This window comes from Anguilla anguilla, chromosome 8 (assembly GCF_013347855.1).
Source record: "Anguilla anguilla isolate fAngAng1 chromosome 8, fAngAng1.pri, whole genome shotgun sequence".
NCBI lineage: Eukaryota > Metazoa > Chordata > Actinopteri > Anguilliformes > Anguillidae > Anguilla > Anguilla anguilla.
Window position 1 is genome coordinate 55,379,511 of NC_049208.1, and position 14,654 is coordinate 55,394,164.

Below are 14,654 nucleotides of genomic sequence, written 5' to 3' on the forward strand. Positions count from 1 at the left end.
ACTTCTTGGAATACCATTTATACCACTTACATATTTGTGAATCCATTCTACAGATTTATGAAACCACTTACATATTTGTGAATTCATTCTACAGATTTGGCAGTTTGATCTTTTTAAAATTCAGGGTTGCTTTTAAAGCTTAGTCCATTTGGATACGTGAACATTCTAGATTTGTGACATGATAAAAATCATTCTGTTTTCTCACCTTTTTGTGCAGATAATCGCAGCAAATCAGATCTGTATTCACGCACACTTACCGGAACATAAAGATCATCAATTAATTATTTTATGCCGGGTTGTACTGTGCCTGTTCGTCATGAAAATTTCATGGATCATTTTTTAAATTAATAACGAATATGCAAAAAAATTTCGATTAGCGATCACAGTTGAATAAACCTCCAGCAAACAAAAACCAAGAGATCTACAGTGTGTTTAATGAGGGCATGTAATCAACACATTCAGAAGCCTTTCCATCCAACGAGAAACAAGTATTTTATTGCAACAGTAAGCAAAAAATCATATTTGAGAACATTTTTTTTGTGTGTGTAACATTTGAACTCAAAGCCAAAATGCCTTGCACACACAAGCAGTGTAAAGAGACTAGCAAGAGACGGCAGTTTTCGGGAGCCCCCCAACCACTGTACAGAACAATCTCAGATTCCTCTGCGGCAGCCATTTTTAATTACCCTTTGCATGTTTGTTTTAAAAAAAAATTTTTAACATCAAAAAGAATGTTCTGCAGTTGGTTGTGTTCTACTCCTGGAGACATCCAGAGGCCATTTTGGAGAGATCCAGGGGCCATTTTGGAGAGATCTTGCAGGCTGACCGTTCGGAGAAACGCTCATCCCTGTTCAGGGGGGCTTTTGAAACCCGTGTGGAAAGCAGTCCTCAGCCCTGTCAGCCTGGGGCCTGGAGGGCAGCACCACCTGGAAGGAATTGCTCTTTGAGCGAGAGAGAGAAAGAAAGGAGAGAAAGAAAGAGCGAGAGAGAGAGAGAGGGAGAGAGAAATGCAGCAGTCCATTTTTGTTTTTCCATTTTGCCCCACACTGGCTCAGTCAGCTCATCAAAAGGACTAGCCATGGTACTGTGCAGCATGTGGACCGGACCAGACCAGACCGGACTGGACTCCCACAAGTCCCAGCTCCCCTGATTCCCCTCCCCAGTGTGAGCTCAGAGCTCAGTGCATAGAGAGCGTGACGTTTAAGGAGAAAACAACCCCCCCCCCCCCCCAAAAGTAAAAAACTTTCCTCAATTCCACCAACGCATTGTGAATAATCTGTAGTGAATTCAAGCCTAAAAGCATAGCGCCACCCTACCACCCCCCCCCCCCACCCCACAGGTAGGGCCAGCTGAATTTTCAACGTATGAGCCGTCGCGCTGTAGCTCTGGGGCAAACGCAGGCGCACTGGGGCCACCCCAGGGAAAGCGCACCGCAAGGCGGCTCTACGTGGCGGGCTGCAGTAACTCCTGGAGATTGCAGAGGGCGCTGTCCAGAGTGAGAGCCAGCGTTTCGGCGTGCGTATCCTCGCAGCAGTTGAAGGCGGTGACAGAGAAGTGGACGTGGTCGGGCTGGGGGTTGTAGCACACGGCGTAGCCGTCTGGAACCTGCGGCCCGAAACACAGCACGCTGTCCGTGTTAGTGGGGACCTGTGGGGGGACGAAAGGGAATCATTCATTGAAAAGGAAAAAAAAATGAAAATAAAAAAGACTATTCTTTTCTTATTCCCCCCCTCCTTTCTTTGGAATGCGAGGAGGCTACCATGACAACAAGACACGGAAAACGCTTCATCCACGGCTGCTGTTATGGCCGAACATTGGGCTTAGTCAACAAGTAGCACTTCCTGTTATGCTTCATATTGTCTGTTGAGCCAGAGATTCACTCCAAATGATTTAGTAAGACTGCTTGGCAGATGTTTTATTGGGGTATTGTGGGGGAAAGGGCCTTGGCTCTGGTAGGTTGGTGGTGAAATAACCTTCTACGGTGAGTTCAAGTCTTTCATTGGCTACAATATAAAGGAGCTTAACAGCTGGTTACAATAGAGAATCTACGAGTGAATACCATGAATACAGGGGGCCATCTGGTTACTGTAGAGCACTAATCTTGGTCCTGGAGAGACACAGGGACTCCTGGCTTTTGTTGGTACATTTGAGCTGCACAGAAATTGATCAGCCCAAGCAACTGATTACACAGCTAACTCGGGTCGCCTGGTGCCTTGGGTCTGAATCAGGCAGCTGATCTTATCCTTGGGTCTGAATCAGGCAGCTGATCTTATTCTTGGGTCTGAATCAGGCAGCTGATCTTGTTCATGGGTCTGAATCAGGCAACTGATCTTATTCATGGGTCTGAATCAGGCAGCTGATCTTATTCATGGGTCTGAATCAGGCAGCTGATCTTATTCATGGGTCTGAATCAGGCAGCTGATCTTATTCATGGGTCTGAATCAGGCAGCTGATCTTATTCATGGGTCTGAATCAGGCAGCTGATCTGGCTCTCCAGGATCAGGGTTGAGGGCTGCTGGCCCTGGGAGCCTGTGGGTTGTACCTGTCCGGTCCTCAGCTTGAAGTGAGTGGCCAGCCCGTAGGCCGTGTCCATGAAGAGTCTGGGCACGCTCAGTCGCTCCTCGATGGCCTGCAGCTTCAGGCCCAGCAGGTGGCGGTCGATGGCCTGGCCGCGAAGGGCCTGGGGAGAGGGGGGGGGGGCAGACTGGTTTTACTGACATGTGGGGAGAACGGGGGGGAGACCAGGGTGTCCCTGGTTTTCTGAACTTAAGGGATCAATTAAAACAGGGGTGTCCATTCTTATCCAGAAAGGGCTGGTGTGGCTGCAGGTTTTTGTTCTGGCCCAGCTCCACGACGCCTGATTCAGCCAATTAGCTAATCATGGTCTTCAATCAAAACATAAATATGCAGAATCAGAATCAGGCACTGACAACTCTTTGTGAAAAGTAGTATTTCTCTGGATATCCATTGACCTTTCGCCAATTTGGACTTGTGCCTCTTTGTACTGCTCATAGAATTCAACCTGAAAAATATATTGGAATTTACTTTGTTAATCCCCTATATGAATTTTAAACCCTCGATCAAATTTGTCCGTAGACTCTATAAGGACCCAAACAAAACACACACTGAAAAGAAAAAAACTAATTAATGCCACCATTTTGCTAATGTAAGTAGTGTAGCAATTTACATTTTGACCAATCAACAGTATGTCCGTTTATTGGGCTGCCAATCAGAAGTGATCTTGTGAGTGGCAACAGTAACTGATAGTTACCTGGTCAGTGAGAACACTGTGGGCCTCCACAGCCTGTTTCAGCAGGTCCAGCTTCACCTCTCTCTGAAACGCGTGGGAAAACATTTAAAAAAACATTAAAAACATTAGAAATGACCACATCTCCACTGCCTGCTCCACGGTGTCCCCTCCCTCTGTAGGACAGTATCAGGATAAGGGTGTGGGTGCACAGGGTGCGCTCATATCATGACAGACTGTATCAGGATAAGGGTGCGGGTGCACAGGGTGCGCTCATATCATGACAGACTGTATCAGGATAAGGGTGCGGGTGCGCAGTGTGCGCTCATATCATGACAGACTGTATCAGGATAAGGGTGCAGGTGCACAGTGTGCCCTCATATCATGACAGACTGTATCAGGATAAGGGTGCGGGTGCGCAGTGTGCGCTCATATCATGACAGACTGCATCAGGATAAGGGTGCGGGTGCACAGAGTGTGCTCATATCATGACAGACTGTATCAGGATAAGGGTGCAGGTGCACAGTGTGCCCTCATATCATGACAGACTGTAGAATGATAAGGGTGCAGGTGCACAGTGTGCGCTCATATCATGACAGACTGTAGAATGATTAGGGTGCGGGTGCACAGTGTGCGCTCATATCATGACAGACTGTAGAAGGATAAGGGTGTGGGTGCACAGAGTGCTCACATCATGACAGACTATCAGGATAAGGGTGTGGGTGCACAGTGTGCGCTCATATCATGACAGACTGTAGAATGATAAGGGTGTGGGTGCACAGTGTGTGCTCATATCATGACAGACTGTAGAATGATAAGGGTGTGGGTACACAGGGTGTACTCATCATGACATACCGTGATAGACGGGTCATCCACTGCACGTATAAACTGAAGGGTCTGATTGGTGGGTGAGCGGATGACGTCCGTTCGACCTCCGCGGAACATCCTAAGTGTGGCGCTGTCACATGACGCACAAACCTCATTGTGTACCCTGGCAAAGACGGGCAGGAGGGCCACATATTAAAAGCAATAATAATAACCGTGTAACGATTACCTGTGCTGTCTATCACCTGGACTCCACTTACCTGTGCCATGGTTAACCACCCTACACTTAGAAATAGTGCGACAGAATCTCTGATGACTGCAATGTCAAGACCAACCTCAACCCCCTCCACCCCCCACCCCAGCTCCTCCCAGAATGCACTGCCTCACCTGTAATAGGCCAGCTGCAGGGCCACCTGGATGAAAGAGTTGGGGCTGAGGTTCACCTGTTTGGGGAAATTTTTCCCGAACCTCCGGAAGGTGAAGCAGCGTATATCCAGGTCGTTAATCAAGCTGCAACCGACAACAGATTCACAGAAACAACCTTTAACGAGCCAGTTACATATTACAGGTCTTCTGTGTGTAAGATGTGTGCTTATATATGCAGTCTGTGCTGGAGGGTTGCTGGTTCTTCGTAATGAGTAGCTGGTTGAAGCAACACTATTAGCAGTTATGCATTTTTTACGCAAATCATTTTCACTCGCCCAGGTTCTTCCTTTAGCACTAGGCATCATCTCCAAGACAGAGATCACAGAGAATGTTTTACACGCTCCAAAGAAATATCCCTTAAATTACAGCTCAGCTGGTACAGGAACATTACTCAGCTGCCACCGATATCCATGTTCCGCAGTGTGACGCATGACATCATCAGCATATATTTAGCTTCGGAAACCTTCACCAACATTTTCCCAGTCAGCAGGTTCTGCTTCATTTTTCTACTTTGCGTGACATTGTAGATCTCCCTGCTGAACAACACCACACAGGCTTGAGTGTGCCTGTAATTACATGGCCTCTCCACATGAGGGCAGTGTGGTTCCGGGGTCCACACAGATCAGCGGTTGCATAAGACAACAAAACAAGAAACTGTATAGCGGAACAGATTCCCTTGACTACAGTATCGCCGTGGTGACTTTACCAGAACAGGCAGATGCAATTTGGTGACTCTGCTCACTGTTTGTCATTGCGGTTTTCAATATGGTTGCATTTAGCAAGAAAGAAAATATTACGGAGCACTTATTTCACATGATTGTTATAACAAATTATGCCAGCATTTCTCAGTGCAGTGTTAATGCACTGTAGTCTCCAGTCAGTCAGTTTGCATGTAGTGTCCAGTCAGTGTGTAAATACTGCAGTGTGTCTTACATGTCCAGATTTTGCTTGGCGTGCTCAATATCTCTCTTGATCTCATAATCAATGTAGAAGTAGAGTTTCTTTGGCATCGGGAGTGGAACCAAGGGAGCCCTCACCAGCTCTGGCTTTTCACTGAAAGAGAGAGAAAGACAGAAAGAGAGATAGAGAGGACTGATAGAATCAACATGGCAGACAGACATAGTCTGGCACTGAGACACAGTGCTTCTGCCTACCAAATGCAAGGCCTATTTGGACACACACAGGAAAAGGTCTCTGAATTAGTGCTAAGCCCGCACATGTTTAAACTATTAACGAAAGGGTCATTTCATATGGTTTTGTTATTTTAGTTGCTTTGCTAATTTTTCCATATATTACTAATGGTGTTCATCTGTGGAAATTTTAAATGATGAAATTCGTTATCATGCTTGTAGATGAACAGAGGGAAAGGAAACAAGGAACCAAACAACCCTAAGCATGCATGAAGGGGAAAAAGCCACTTTACATCTCTCACAGTACCAGCACACTACATCTCTCACAGTACCAGCACACTACATCTCTCACAGTACCGGCACTCTACATCTCTCACAGTACCGGCACTCAACATCTCTCACAGTACCAGCACTCTACATCTCTCACAGTACCAGCACACTACATCTCTCACAGTACCAGCACTCTACATCTCTCACAGTACCAGCACTCTACATCTCTCACAGTACAGCACACTACATCTCTCACAGTACCAGCACTCTACATCTCTCACACTACCAGCACACTACGTCTCTCACAGTACCAGCACTCAACATCTCTCACAGTACCAGCACTCTACATCTCTCACAGTACCAGCACACTACATCTCTCACAGTACCAGCACACTACATCTCTCACAGTACCAGCACTCTACATCTCTCACAGTACCAGCACTCTACATCTCTCACACTACCAGCACACTACATCTCTCACAGTACCAGCACTCAACATCTCACAGTACCAGCACTCTACATCTCTCACAGTACCAGCACACTACATCTCTCACAGTACCAGCACTCTACATCTCTCACAGTACCAGCACACTACATCTTTCACAGTACCAGCACTCTACATCTCTCACAGTACCAGCACACTACATCTTTCACAGTACCAGCACTCTACATCTCTCACAGTACCAGCACACTACATCTTTCACAGTACCAGCACTCTACATCTCTCACAGTACCAGCACACTACATCTCTCACAGTACCAGCACTCTACATCTCTCACAGTACCAGCACTCTACATCTCTCACACTACCAGCACACTACATCTCTCACAGTACCAGCACACTACATCTTTCACAGTACCAGCACTCATCCCTCCATCGCTCTCCCGCTCAGTACCAGTACTCATCCCTCCATCCCTCTCCCACTCAGTACCAGTCCTCATCCCTCCATCCCTCTCAGTACCGGTACTCATCCCTCTCCCACTCAGTACCAGTCCTCATCCCTCCATCCCTCTCCCATTCAGTACCAGTACTCATCCCTCTCCCACTCAGTACCAGTATTCATCCCTCACCCACTCACTACCAGTACTCATCCCTCCATCCCTCTCCTACTCAGTACCAGTCCTCATCCCTCCATCCCTCTCCCACTCAGTACCAGTACTCGTCTCTCCATCCCTCTCCCACTCAGTACCAGTCCTCATCCCTCCATCCCTCTCCCACTCAGTACCAGTACTTATCCCTCATCCCTCTCTCACTCAGTACCAGCACTCATCCCTCCATCCCTATCCCACTCAGTATCGGTACTCATCCCTCTCCCACGCAGTACCGGTACTCATCCCTCTCCCACTCAGTACCAGTACTTATCCCACTCCCACTCAGTACTGGTACTCATCCCTCTCCCACTCAGTACCAGTAGTCCAGCACGTAAGCCAGGAGTGTTGCAATGGGTGGACCTTCAGCAGTGGCTTGTTCATAGAGTAGCCCAAAGGAGCCATCCTCTCCCACTACAAACTGAGAGAGAGAGAGGGATACATAGAGGGAGAGAGAGAGGGATGGGAAAGGAGAAAAAAGGAAGAAAGATTGAGTGTTGAGTGAATGAAAAAGAAATGTTCACAAAGTCAAAGATAAACAAAGTGAAGAAGAGTGAAGAAGCATACTCAACTCAACTGTATATTGGATAATTGCACAGCACACAGCTTGCTCCATTTTAATACTGACTACTCTTACCCATGTCAGGTGCACACTCCAGTTAAAAGCACAACCACACTACAGCTGAGAGCATGCGCAACTATGAGCTAACTGTATATAGTACACTCTGTACTATACAGTACAGAGGTCTGTAGGCCTCAGAAGTGTCCTCATTTCCTTCAGAGACTTCCGGATCAAGAACACAGATGGCCTGTGGGAGAATTTAAAGGGGTTTTCCCTCCATCCTACAGATGTAATCTGAATAAATGGTGTGATACTAAAAATAAAATTGCTAGCGACTAAATGGTTAGCCCACCCGTGATGACCCCGTTGCACAATTACATCATCACACAGAGCTGCCATTCACGTGCGAAAACCGCTTGCTGTCTCTTGTTAGTGTAATAAATTATTCCTTTTTCTATTTTGTGCAGTTGTATATATCGTTGAAAATACCTCTATGAATGCTGTACTCATTAGTAATTTCCTGAAGTTATTTCAGTAGTTTTTTTTTTTAAATTTCTTTGTTGATTAACTCCAGCTTTGACTAGCTTGGAAGGCCTTGTCATGGACCCAGCAGCTGTGAAGTATAGTAAATAACGTGCAACAGTTTTATCTCGCAAATATTTATTTTGGCTGGAAAGCGATGTCGGAATTCAGTGGATCCAGTGCCATTTCAAAGAGGAATGTGTGCAGATGAAAACATCCATGTTTTAAATGCTAGCCCAAATAATAGACTATGTCAGGGATGATTATGTGAAACCTCATTTTCTCCATAGAGGAGTTTTCATTCCACCCAGAAGTCCATATAGGGGCAAGGCCTCCAAGGCCTACTTAATCACCTGCAGAGTCTTGTCGAACCAGCGGTTCCCACTGTTGGAGTAAGTCCCGCCTCCATGCAGGATCTGTGCGGCCATTCGACTGGAGTACCTGTCAACCATCACAAGATAATGCTCTAAATACTGAGCGACATATGCAGAAAAATGCAATATTATGCAATATTAAAAAGACCCAAATCCCTTTGAGAGCATAGGAACTTTGATAAGACAGATAGACAGACAAATGGATGTACTTCTCATCAGAGATCCTCATGACAGGCGAGTCCAGACACAAATTGAAGATTCCTTTCTCGATCAACCATACAGACTCTTTGTTTATTTTATCTGTGAGAAGAAAGAGTGCAGTCAGAGTATTACTGTTTCTTTTTGTAGATTTCCGTCTTTGCAGTAGCAGTGTGTGTGTGAGTAATGTCCCCCTCGGCAGTAGTACTGTGTGAGTAATGTCCCTCTCTGCAGTAGTACTGTGTGAGTAATGTCCCTTTCTGCAGTAGCACTGTGTGAGTAATATCCCTTTCTGCAGTAGTACTGTGTGAGTAATGTCCCTTTCTGCAGTAGTACTGTGTGAGTAATGTCCCTCTCTGCAGTAGCACTGTGTGAGTAATGTCCCTCTCTGCAGTAGTACTGTGTGAGTAATGTCCCTTTCTGCAGTAGTACTGTGTGAGTAATGTCCCTCTCTGCAGTAGCACTGTGTGAGTAATGTCCCTCTCTGCAGTAGTACTGTGTGAGTAATGTCCCTCTCTGCAGTAGTCCTGTGTGAGTAATGTCCCTCTCTGCAGTAGTCCTGTGTGAGCAGTGCAGTAGTGTACTGTACCTCTGAGCAGGCGGTGGTAGGCCATGCCCCAGTGCAGTAGTGTACTGTACCTCTGAGCAGGCGGTGGTAGGCCATGCCCCAGGTGTGTGAGCAGTGCAGTAGTGTACTGTACCTCTGAGCAGGCGGTGGTAGGCCATGCCCCAGTGCAGTAGTGTACTGTACCTCTGAGCAGGCGGTAGTAGGCCATGCCCCAGGTGTGTGAGCAGTGCAGTAGTGTACTGTACCTCTGAGCAGGCGGTGGTAGGCCATGCCCCAGTTGTGTGAGCAGTGCAGTAGTGTACTGTACCTCTGAGCAGGCGGTGGTAGGCCGTGCCCCAGTGCAGTAGTGTACTGTACCTCTGAGCAGGCGGTGGTAGGCCATGCCCCAGGTGTGTGAGCAGTGCAGTAGTGTACTGTACCTCTGAGCAGGCGGTGGTAGGCCATGCCCCAGGTGTGTGAGCAGTGCAGTAGTGTACTGTACCTCTGAGCAGGCGGTGGTAGGCCGTGCCCCAGGTGTGCCGATGCTCGCTGGTCAGGATGCCCACGGGCTCCTTGTCGGTCTTCCAGGACTGGGAGCGAATTCGGCAGAGCTGGTCGTGGATCTGACTCTGGGTCAGCGGCGTGCCGTTGCTGTTGTACACCTCCAGCTGGAAGAACTGCAGGAGAGCTGATCTAGGATCAGTTTTACCCTGCTCAAATCCTCACCTCATCCATTATGGAGCCTGATGGCCAAATCGACCTGGGGCCCAGATTCATAACGTTTAGAGCAGCAGAACTGCTGTAGGATTGCTTTTACCGCTGATCACATCCGAACCACACTCATAATGAACAAAAGGGAAAAACTGACTCTTCTCACACTTTTTTAAAACTTTCCGACAGTGGGAGAATCAATCTAAAACAAAGTGACAAAAAATGATAAAGTGAACTTTGGACTGAGAGAGGACATGTTAAGAAAACGGGAGAGGGAGGGCGAAAGAAGGGCGGGGGTGGGGTCACCTGGTAATTTCGCACGACGGTGATGTGGGTGGGGGGGCGGCGAGCCTGGCTGTAGTGGAAGATGTGGTCGTGCTTGGGGCCCGGGATTCGACAGGAGGAGAAGAGCAGAGGGAAGAGCTCCATGCACAAGGGCTGGCCTCTCATGTACTCCACTGGCAGACAACCACTGGGAGAGAGAGAAGAGCAAGGGAGGAGGAAGCTCATGAGTAACCCACACCCAGAGCCGTAACAGATACCAGACCGTGGGGCCCATCCACACACTGGAAGGAAGCACCTTAGCCACCCAACATGACATGACAGTTTTTTTTGACACAACACACTCAAATACCTACCCACGGCCAGTCAGCTCAACAGAAAATATAGTTCAGACCCCTCATGGAGTTCCAAATTCAAATCCGCAAATCTGTAAGGCTCTTTTGCTTACTCAAGACCTCTAGAACGAGGCACACAGAGCAGACCCCCAGCCGTTGGCCCTCCCAAAATCATGGGCCACCCCGACAGGAGGGCAGCACACTCCTGCAGCACACACTCACCTGTCAACTTTGGCTTTGAAGTCCAGAACTCCAGCGATCAACTTGGAGGCAAACCTAGGCAGACATCATAAACACGACGTCACATGGATACAAATGTCTGAACTGCTCATTTTAATATTTGTCTTAGTGTATTCATGTATATGTTATTGGAATTAGATCAGTTGTTTGTGCTTGTGAAACACACAGCCCTGAAAAATAACTCAAGCAAACAGATTTTCCCTCAGAGATAAATATATCTCTAATCACCCTCATCATCATCATCATCATTCCCCTGAGCCTTCAGCTACACAGCTGGGCCTGCAAGCAGACAGTCTCTTGAAATGAGTCAGTGGTGATCATTACAAGGAAACATAGTTTGCTGTGAATGTTTTACTGATCTGGCTTGACACAGTTCAGCAAAATGGCAACAAATAAATCAGCTACAAAAGTAAATAATGGAAAGAAAACCCTTGACTATCTAGTCTGAATAAATGTTTTGTGGTACGTGCTGGCTTCTACCTCGCTAAAGTACAAGTGACCTGTATTAAGCACACTGACGTTTGTTTGGCAGTTAGCAAGCAGCTATAATAGCTGTAGCTAGTTAGCGTGCTAGCGAAAGTCATTCGGGTTCGAGGGTTTTAAATTTCAAACAGCTGTCTCGAGGGGTTGACAGGCATCTTCTTGTTGAGCGCAGGTCTGGTGTCACTCACAAGAGCTGGCCCCTCCAGTCTGTGTAGTCCTGCTTGGGTAGGGCGATGGCCGGGTTCGAGTGGACTGCCAGAGGCTGTCTGTCCTCCAGATATGCCCACTTAACCCACCAATCAGAGATCTAGGGTGAGGAGAGAGAGGCGGAGCCTTGACATCACTGAAGGAGCAGCAGTACTGCAATCTCTGCTAATCCCTCCTGTTTTATAGTGGTGGGCGTGTCGGTCAAATCAGTCAAACTCAGTTCCCTAAAAGGATTGGTTCACCAGTTCGTTCACGGTTCTCCTCCAGAGTTCTCGTTCTCTCGCTCTCGTTCACTGACTTGTTCTTTGTGAACGAGAACAAGAGTCATGCAGGGTCAAGTGTAGTATACTTACCTCAGGTTTAAATCTGGACCACAGAACTGCACACCAACTGGAGCAGCTATCCCAAGCTGTCGAATAAAGGATTAGCTGTTCCACTTGAAATGCAGTTCCGTGGTCAACAGGTTTAAATCCGAGGTTTTCCAGCTAAGCACACTGTAATTAACTCAGTGATTGAAATCTCTAGGTGGCTTAAAAGAGAACCCAACTAGTTTCAGGCTTATTCTTGAACTGGTTTGTTGAAACATTGCTCAAAAATAAGTAGTACACACCATTATTATTTTCTTTAGATGTTTTTCCGACATTTATCTAGCATTTTAAAATAAATGCATCTGGCCATGTTTTTGTGCAGTTTACTAATGTAGGATTCACTGTTCGCTAATAGGTGGTGCCAATTACAAAATTGTTTACAATCAACCAAGGGTTGATTATAATAAAATAATCTATAGGCTATTTTATTAAAAGACCACAATATATATAACAGTGTGTGACAAATTCTAATGAATACGTAGCTTTATTGGTATAGAATCCGTTGGAAAATGCATACTGAATACATATACTCTTTCGTCCACGTTTTATTTAGGCTACATTATATCAGGCAATCAAAGAGCTGGGCTAAGCTGTAAGTCAACTGATTTTAAGTTTGCTCAGGCAAGTGTTCGTCATTTCAATATTAAGACATTGCGGGGGGGGGGGGCGGGGGGGGGGGGGGGGGGGGCATAATAGAGCTTCAGTAAAGCTTCTCTGTCCATCTCCATCTGTTCTCTTTTCCTTTCTTACCTCTTTTCTGACCGTTCTCCCGCCTATCCTGTGTGCATATTCTAGAGTCCCCGTTCCCAGGGCGAGGACAAGTAAGGTCTATGTACAGACAGACAGGCAGGCAGGCAAACACACACACACCTCGAGATGACCCGAGTTACAGTATGTCCCATAACTCATCAGTGTTTATCCCGGCATTACAGTGAATGTCGTAAAACGAATTTCGCAAGAGGAAATTAAAAAAAAAAAAGTTTACATTTTAACCGGGTTTAGTTCGGGTCAGCGCAAAACGGCTCGACTCGTTCCACACCCACCCAGTTGTGCGTGTTCCTGGCTCTCTTTTCCAGCCCGCGCTGAAGCTGCTCGCCTCGCCCGTCCGGAGCACCAAACTTTCGCACCACCTCCCGCGTGTGCGCCAGCTCGTCCGGGGGGAGCAAGGGCTCCAGGACCCGCAGGTAGCCTTGCAGGGTCTGGGCGAGGGTTGGCACGGGCTGGGGTGGCACCGACAAGGACCGAACACTCTGCCCGAACACCGCCTGAAATGCGAGAAGGGTTGCATTCTGACGCGCAATCAATGTACAACAAAACCAAACGAAAAAAAGCTATTCTTAAACTTATCCCCTGGGCACAGCATTATTAAACAATTTAAATAAAGGAAATAAATAATAACCATGACATACGTATTAGCAAACTAGGAGGGCTATTGTTTTGACAGCTGGAAGCGCAATGCCAGTTCCGTTTAAAATACACGTTTAAAGTTCACCTAGCTTCCTAACCGACTAGCTAACGCTACATGGAACTTAAAACAGTTAAGGTTGACCATGTCATAGCTGCGCGTTTTCTTAAAATAGGCTAGCTACAACTTAGCTAGCAACTAAAGCTGACGTTCCTTCGATCTACCCGCACGCTTTTGAAAGTCTTTCTAAACATAGCTGGCTGGCTAGCCAGCAAAATTACCGAATTGCCTACTCACCTGAAAAAGCCAAGCCCCATTCTTGGCTGAGGGTATTTTCTTCAGAAGCATTGTAGCTAGCAAGCTAGCTGGTAAGGAGTAGACACAGAAACTTGCACAGCATAAGACTGTGTACGGCTGTGGGGGTTGGTAGGAGGATGGAATCCCCGCGATAAACTATACAAGCATTCGTGAATGTCAAAATTCACTTAAGTCTTTCCCTTTTTTTGGATGGGCGGGGGTTGGAAATCACAGGCGTAAATAATGTCTTGTCAGAAAAAAGTTTGCAATTCCTTGTGTGCAGACGTGCACGTTCGGAGCTTCCACACCCGGTCCGAACATGGGCGATATCCGTACGGGATTCGACGGGCGGTCGAAAGGTTCGTGCTCTCCGGCATGCAGCCGCTCTCAGTCGTCTTTCTGCGGAGTCAACACGTGTCGCGTTGTTTCCGTAAATCCCATCAGTGTTGCAAAAGTAGCTCTTTTGTCACTAGATCGAGAGACATTGGAGTCTCCAAGTCGCCGAATTGCATGCTAAATTCTCATTTTCCGAGTCGCTGTAATGCCCACTTTCTATCCTTATCGCCTAAGAGTGCCAGTTGTGCAGACAATTACCAACTTTTCCACATGGACAACGATAAACAAACTCCTCACGAAGAAGGGGACTTTTAGCGGTCAACCTGGCGACTTTATGGAACTTAATGCTTGTTGTATGTGTGCAGCAAGATTTCGTGCTCCAGAAAGGAGGGGTTCTTAACTTCTTGTTCAAGTGGTTCTGTGTTGGTACGGTCAGGTGTGTGCAGACATGTCACCTGTATTTAAAGTGTGTGTTTGTGCGAAACCGTTTCTGGTTTCCCGGATCGAGTTATAAACGTCGATGACGGTACACATTGCGCCTTAATATGCGGAATATTTACAAGCACTACGGTCATTAAGCGTTGGGGTGGACCTATCTCCTCACTGTTCCCTGAAGTCCTTTGTTATGTTGGTGTAGTTTTGGATACATATTCAAGTTCGCCACCTCACCTTGTGAACCAGTCTGATATCAACATGGACGTCTTGTTCCCAAATAACTAGTTTTGGCCACCTATGTACCGTGGGATAGTACGTACATAATCTATTTACAGATCGCTCACGCACATTCAAAGCACAGTGGGT

The 14,654-nt window shown here is 46.9% G+C and overlaps 1 protein-coding gene across 2 annotated transcripts; it reads right to left on the reverse strand.

Moving 5' to 3' along the window:
- Positions 1-414: 414 nt before the first annotated feature.
- cratb (carnitine O-acetyltransferase b) lies at positions 415-14,204 on the reverse strand. 2 transcript variants are annotated; one of them, XM_035429059.1, is made up of 15 exons: positions 13,518-14,183; positions 12,859-13,080; positions 11,429-11,547; positions 10,740-10,793; positions 10,207-10,372; positions 9,692-9,866; positions 8,654-8,744; positions 8,424-8,511; positions 7,307-7,407; positions 5,432-5,551; positions 4,460-4,582; positions 4,103-4,238; positions 3,272-3,334; positions 2,543-2,680; positions 415-1,647 (listed from the first exon to the last, which is right to left on the reverse strand). In XM_035429059.1, exons 1-15 carry the CDS (start codon positions 13,566-13,568, stop codon positions 1,444-1,446), a joined length of 1,851 nt encoding a protein of 616 aa, XP_035284950.1. In that variant the 5' UTR covers positions 13,569-14,183; the 3' UTR covers positions 415-1,443. The 2 variants fall into 2 exon arrangements, with proteins under 2 accessions (XP_035284950.1, XP_035284952.1); XM_035429061.1 differs by lacking the exons at positions 415-1,647; positions 2,543-2,680; positions 3,272-3,334; ... (4 more) ...; positions 8,424-8,511; positions 8,654-8,744 and adding an exon at positions 8,751-9,455 and having other exon boundaries at positions 9,630-9,866; positions 13,518-14,204.
- Positions 14,205-14,654: the final 450 nt, after the last annotated feature.

Bases quoted from the DNA above. Each gene is read 5' to 3' on its own strand.
- cratb (XM_035429059.1), bottom strand. From the start codon at position 13,568: ATGCTTCTGAAGAAAATACCCTCAGCCAAGAATGGGGCTTGGCTTTTT. The intron at 5,552-7,306 runs GTACTGAGTGGG...TCTCTCTTTCAG, and splicing joins GCTTACGTGCTGGACTACTG to TGAAAAGCCAGAGCTGGTGA. The intron at 4,239-4,459 runs GTGAGGCAGTGC...CGTCTTTGCCAG, and splicing joins CTGCAGCTGGCCTATTACAG to GGTACACAATGAGGTTTGTG.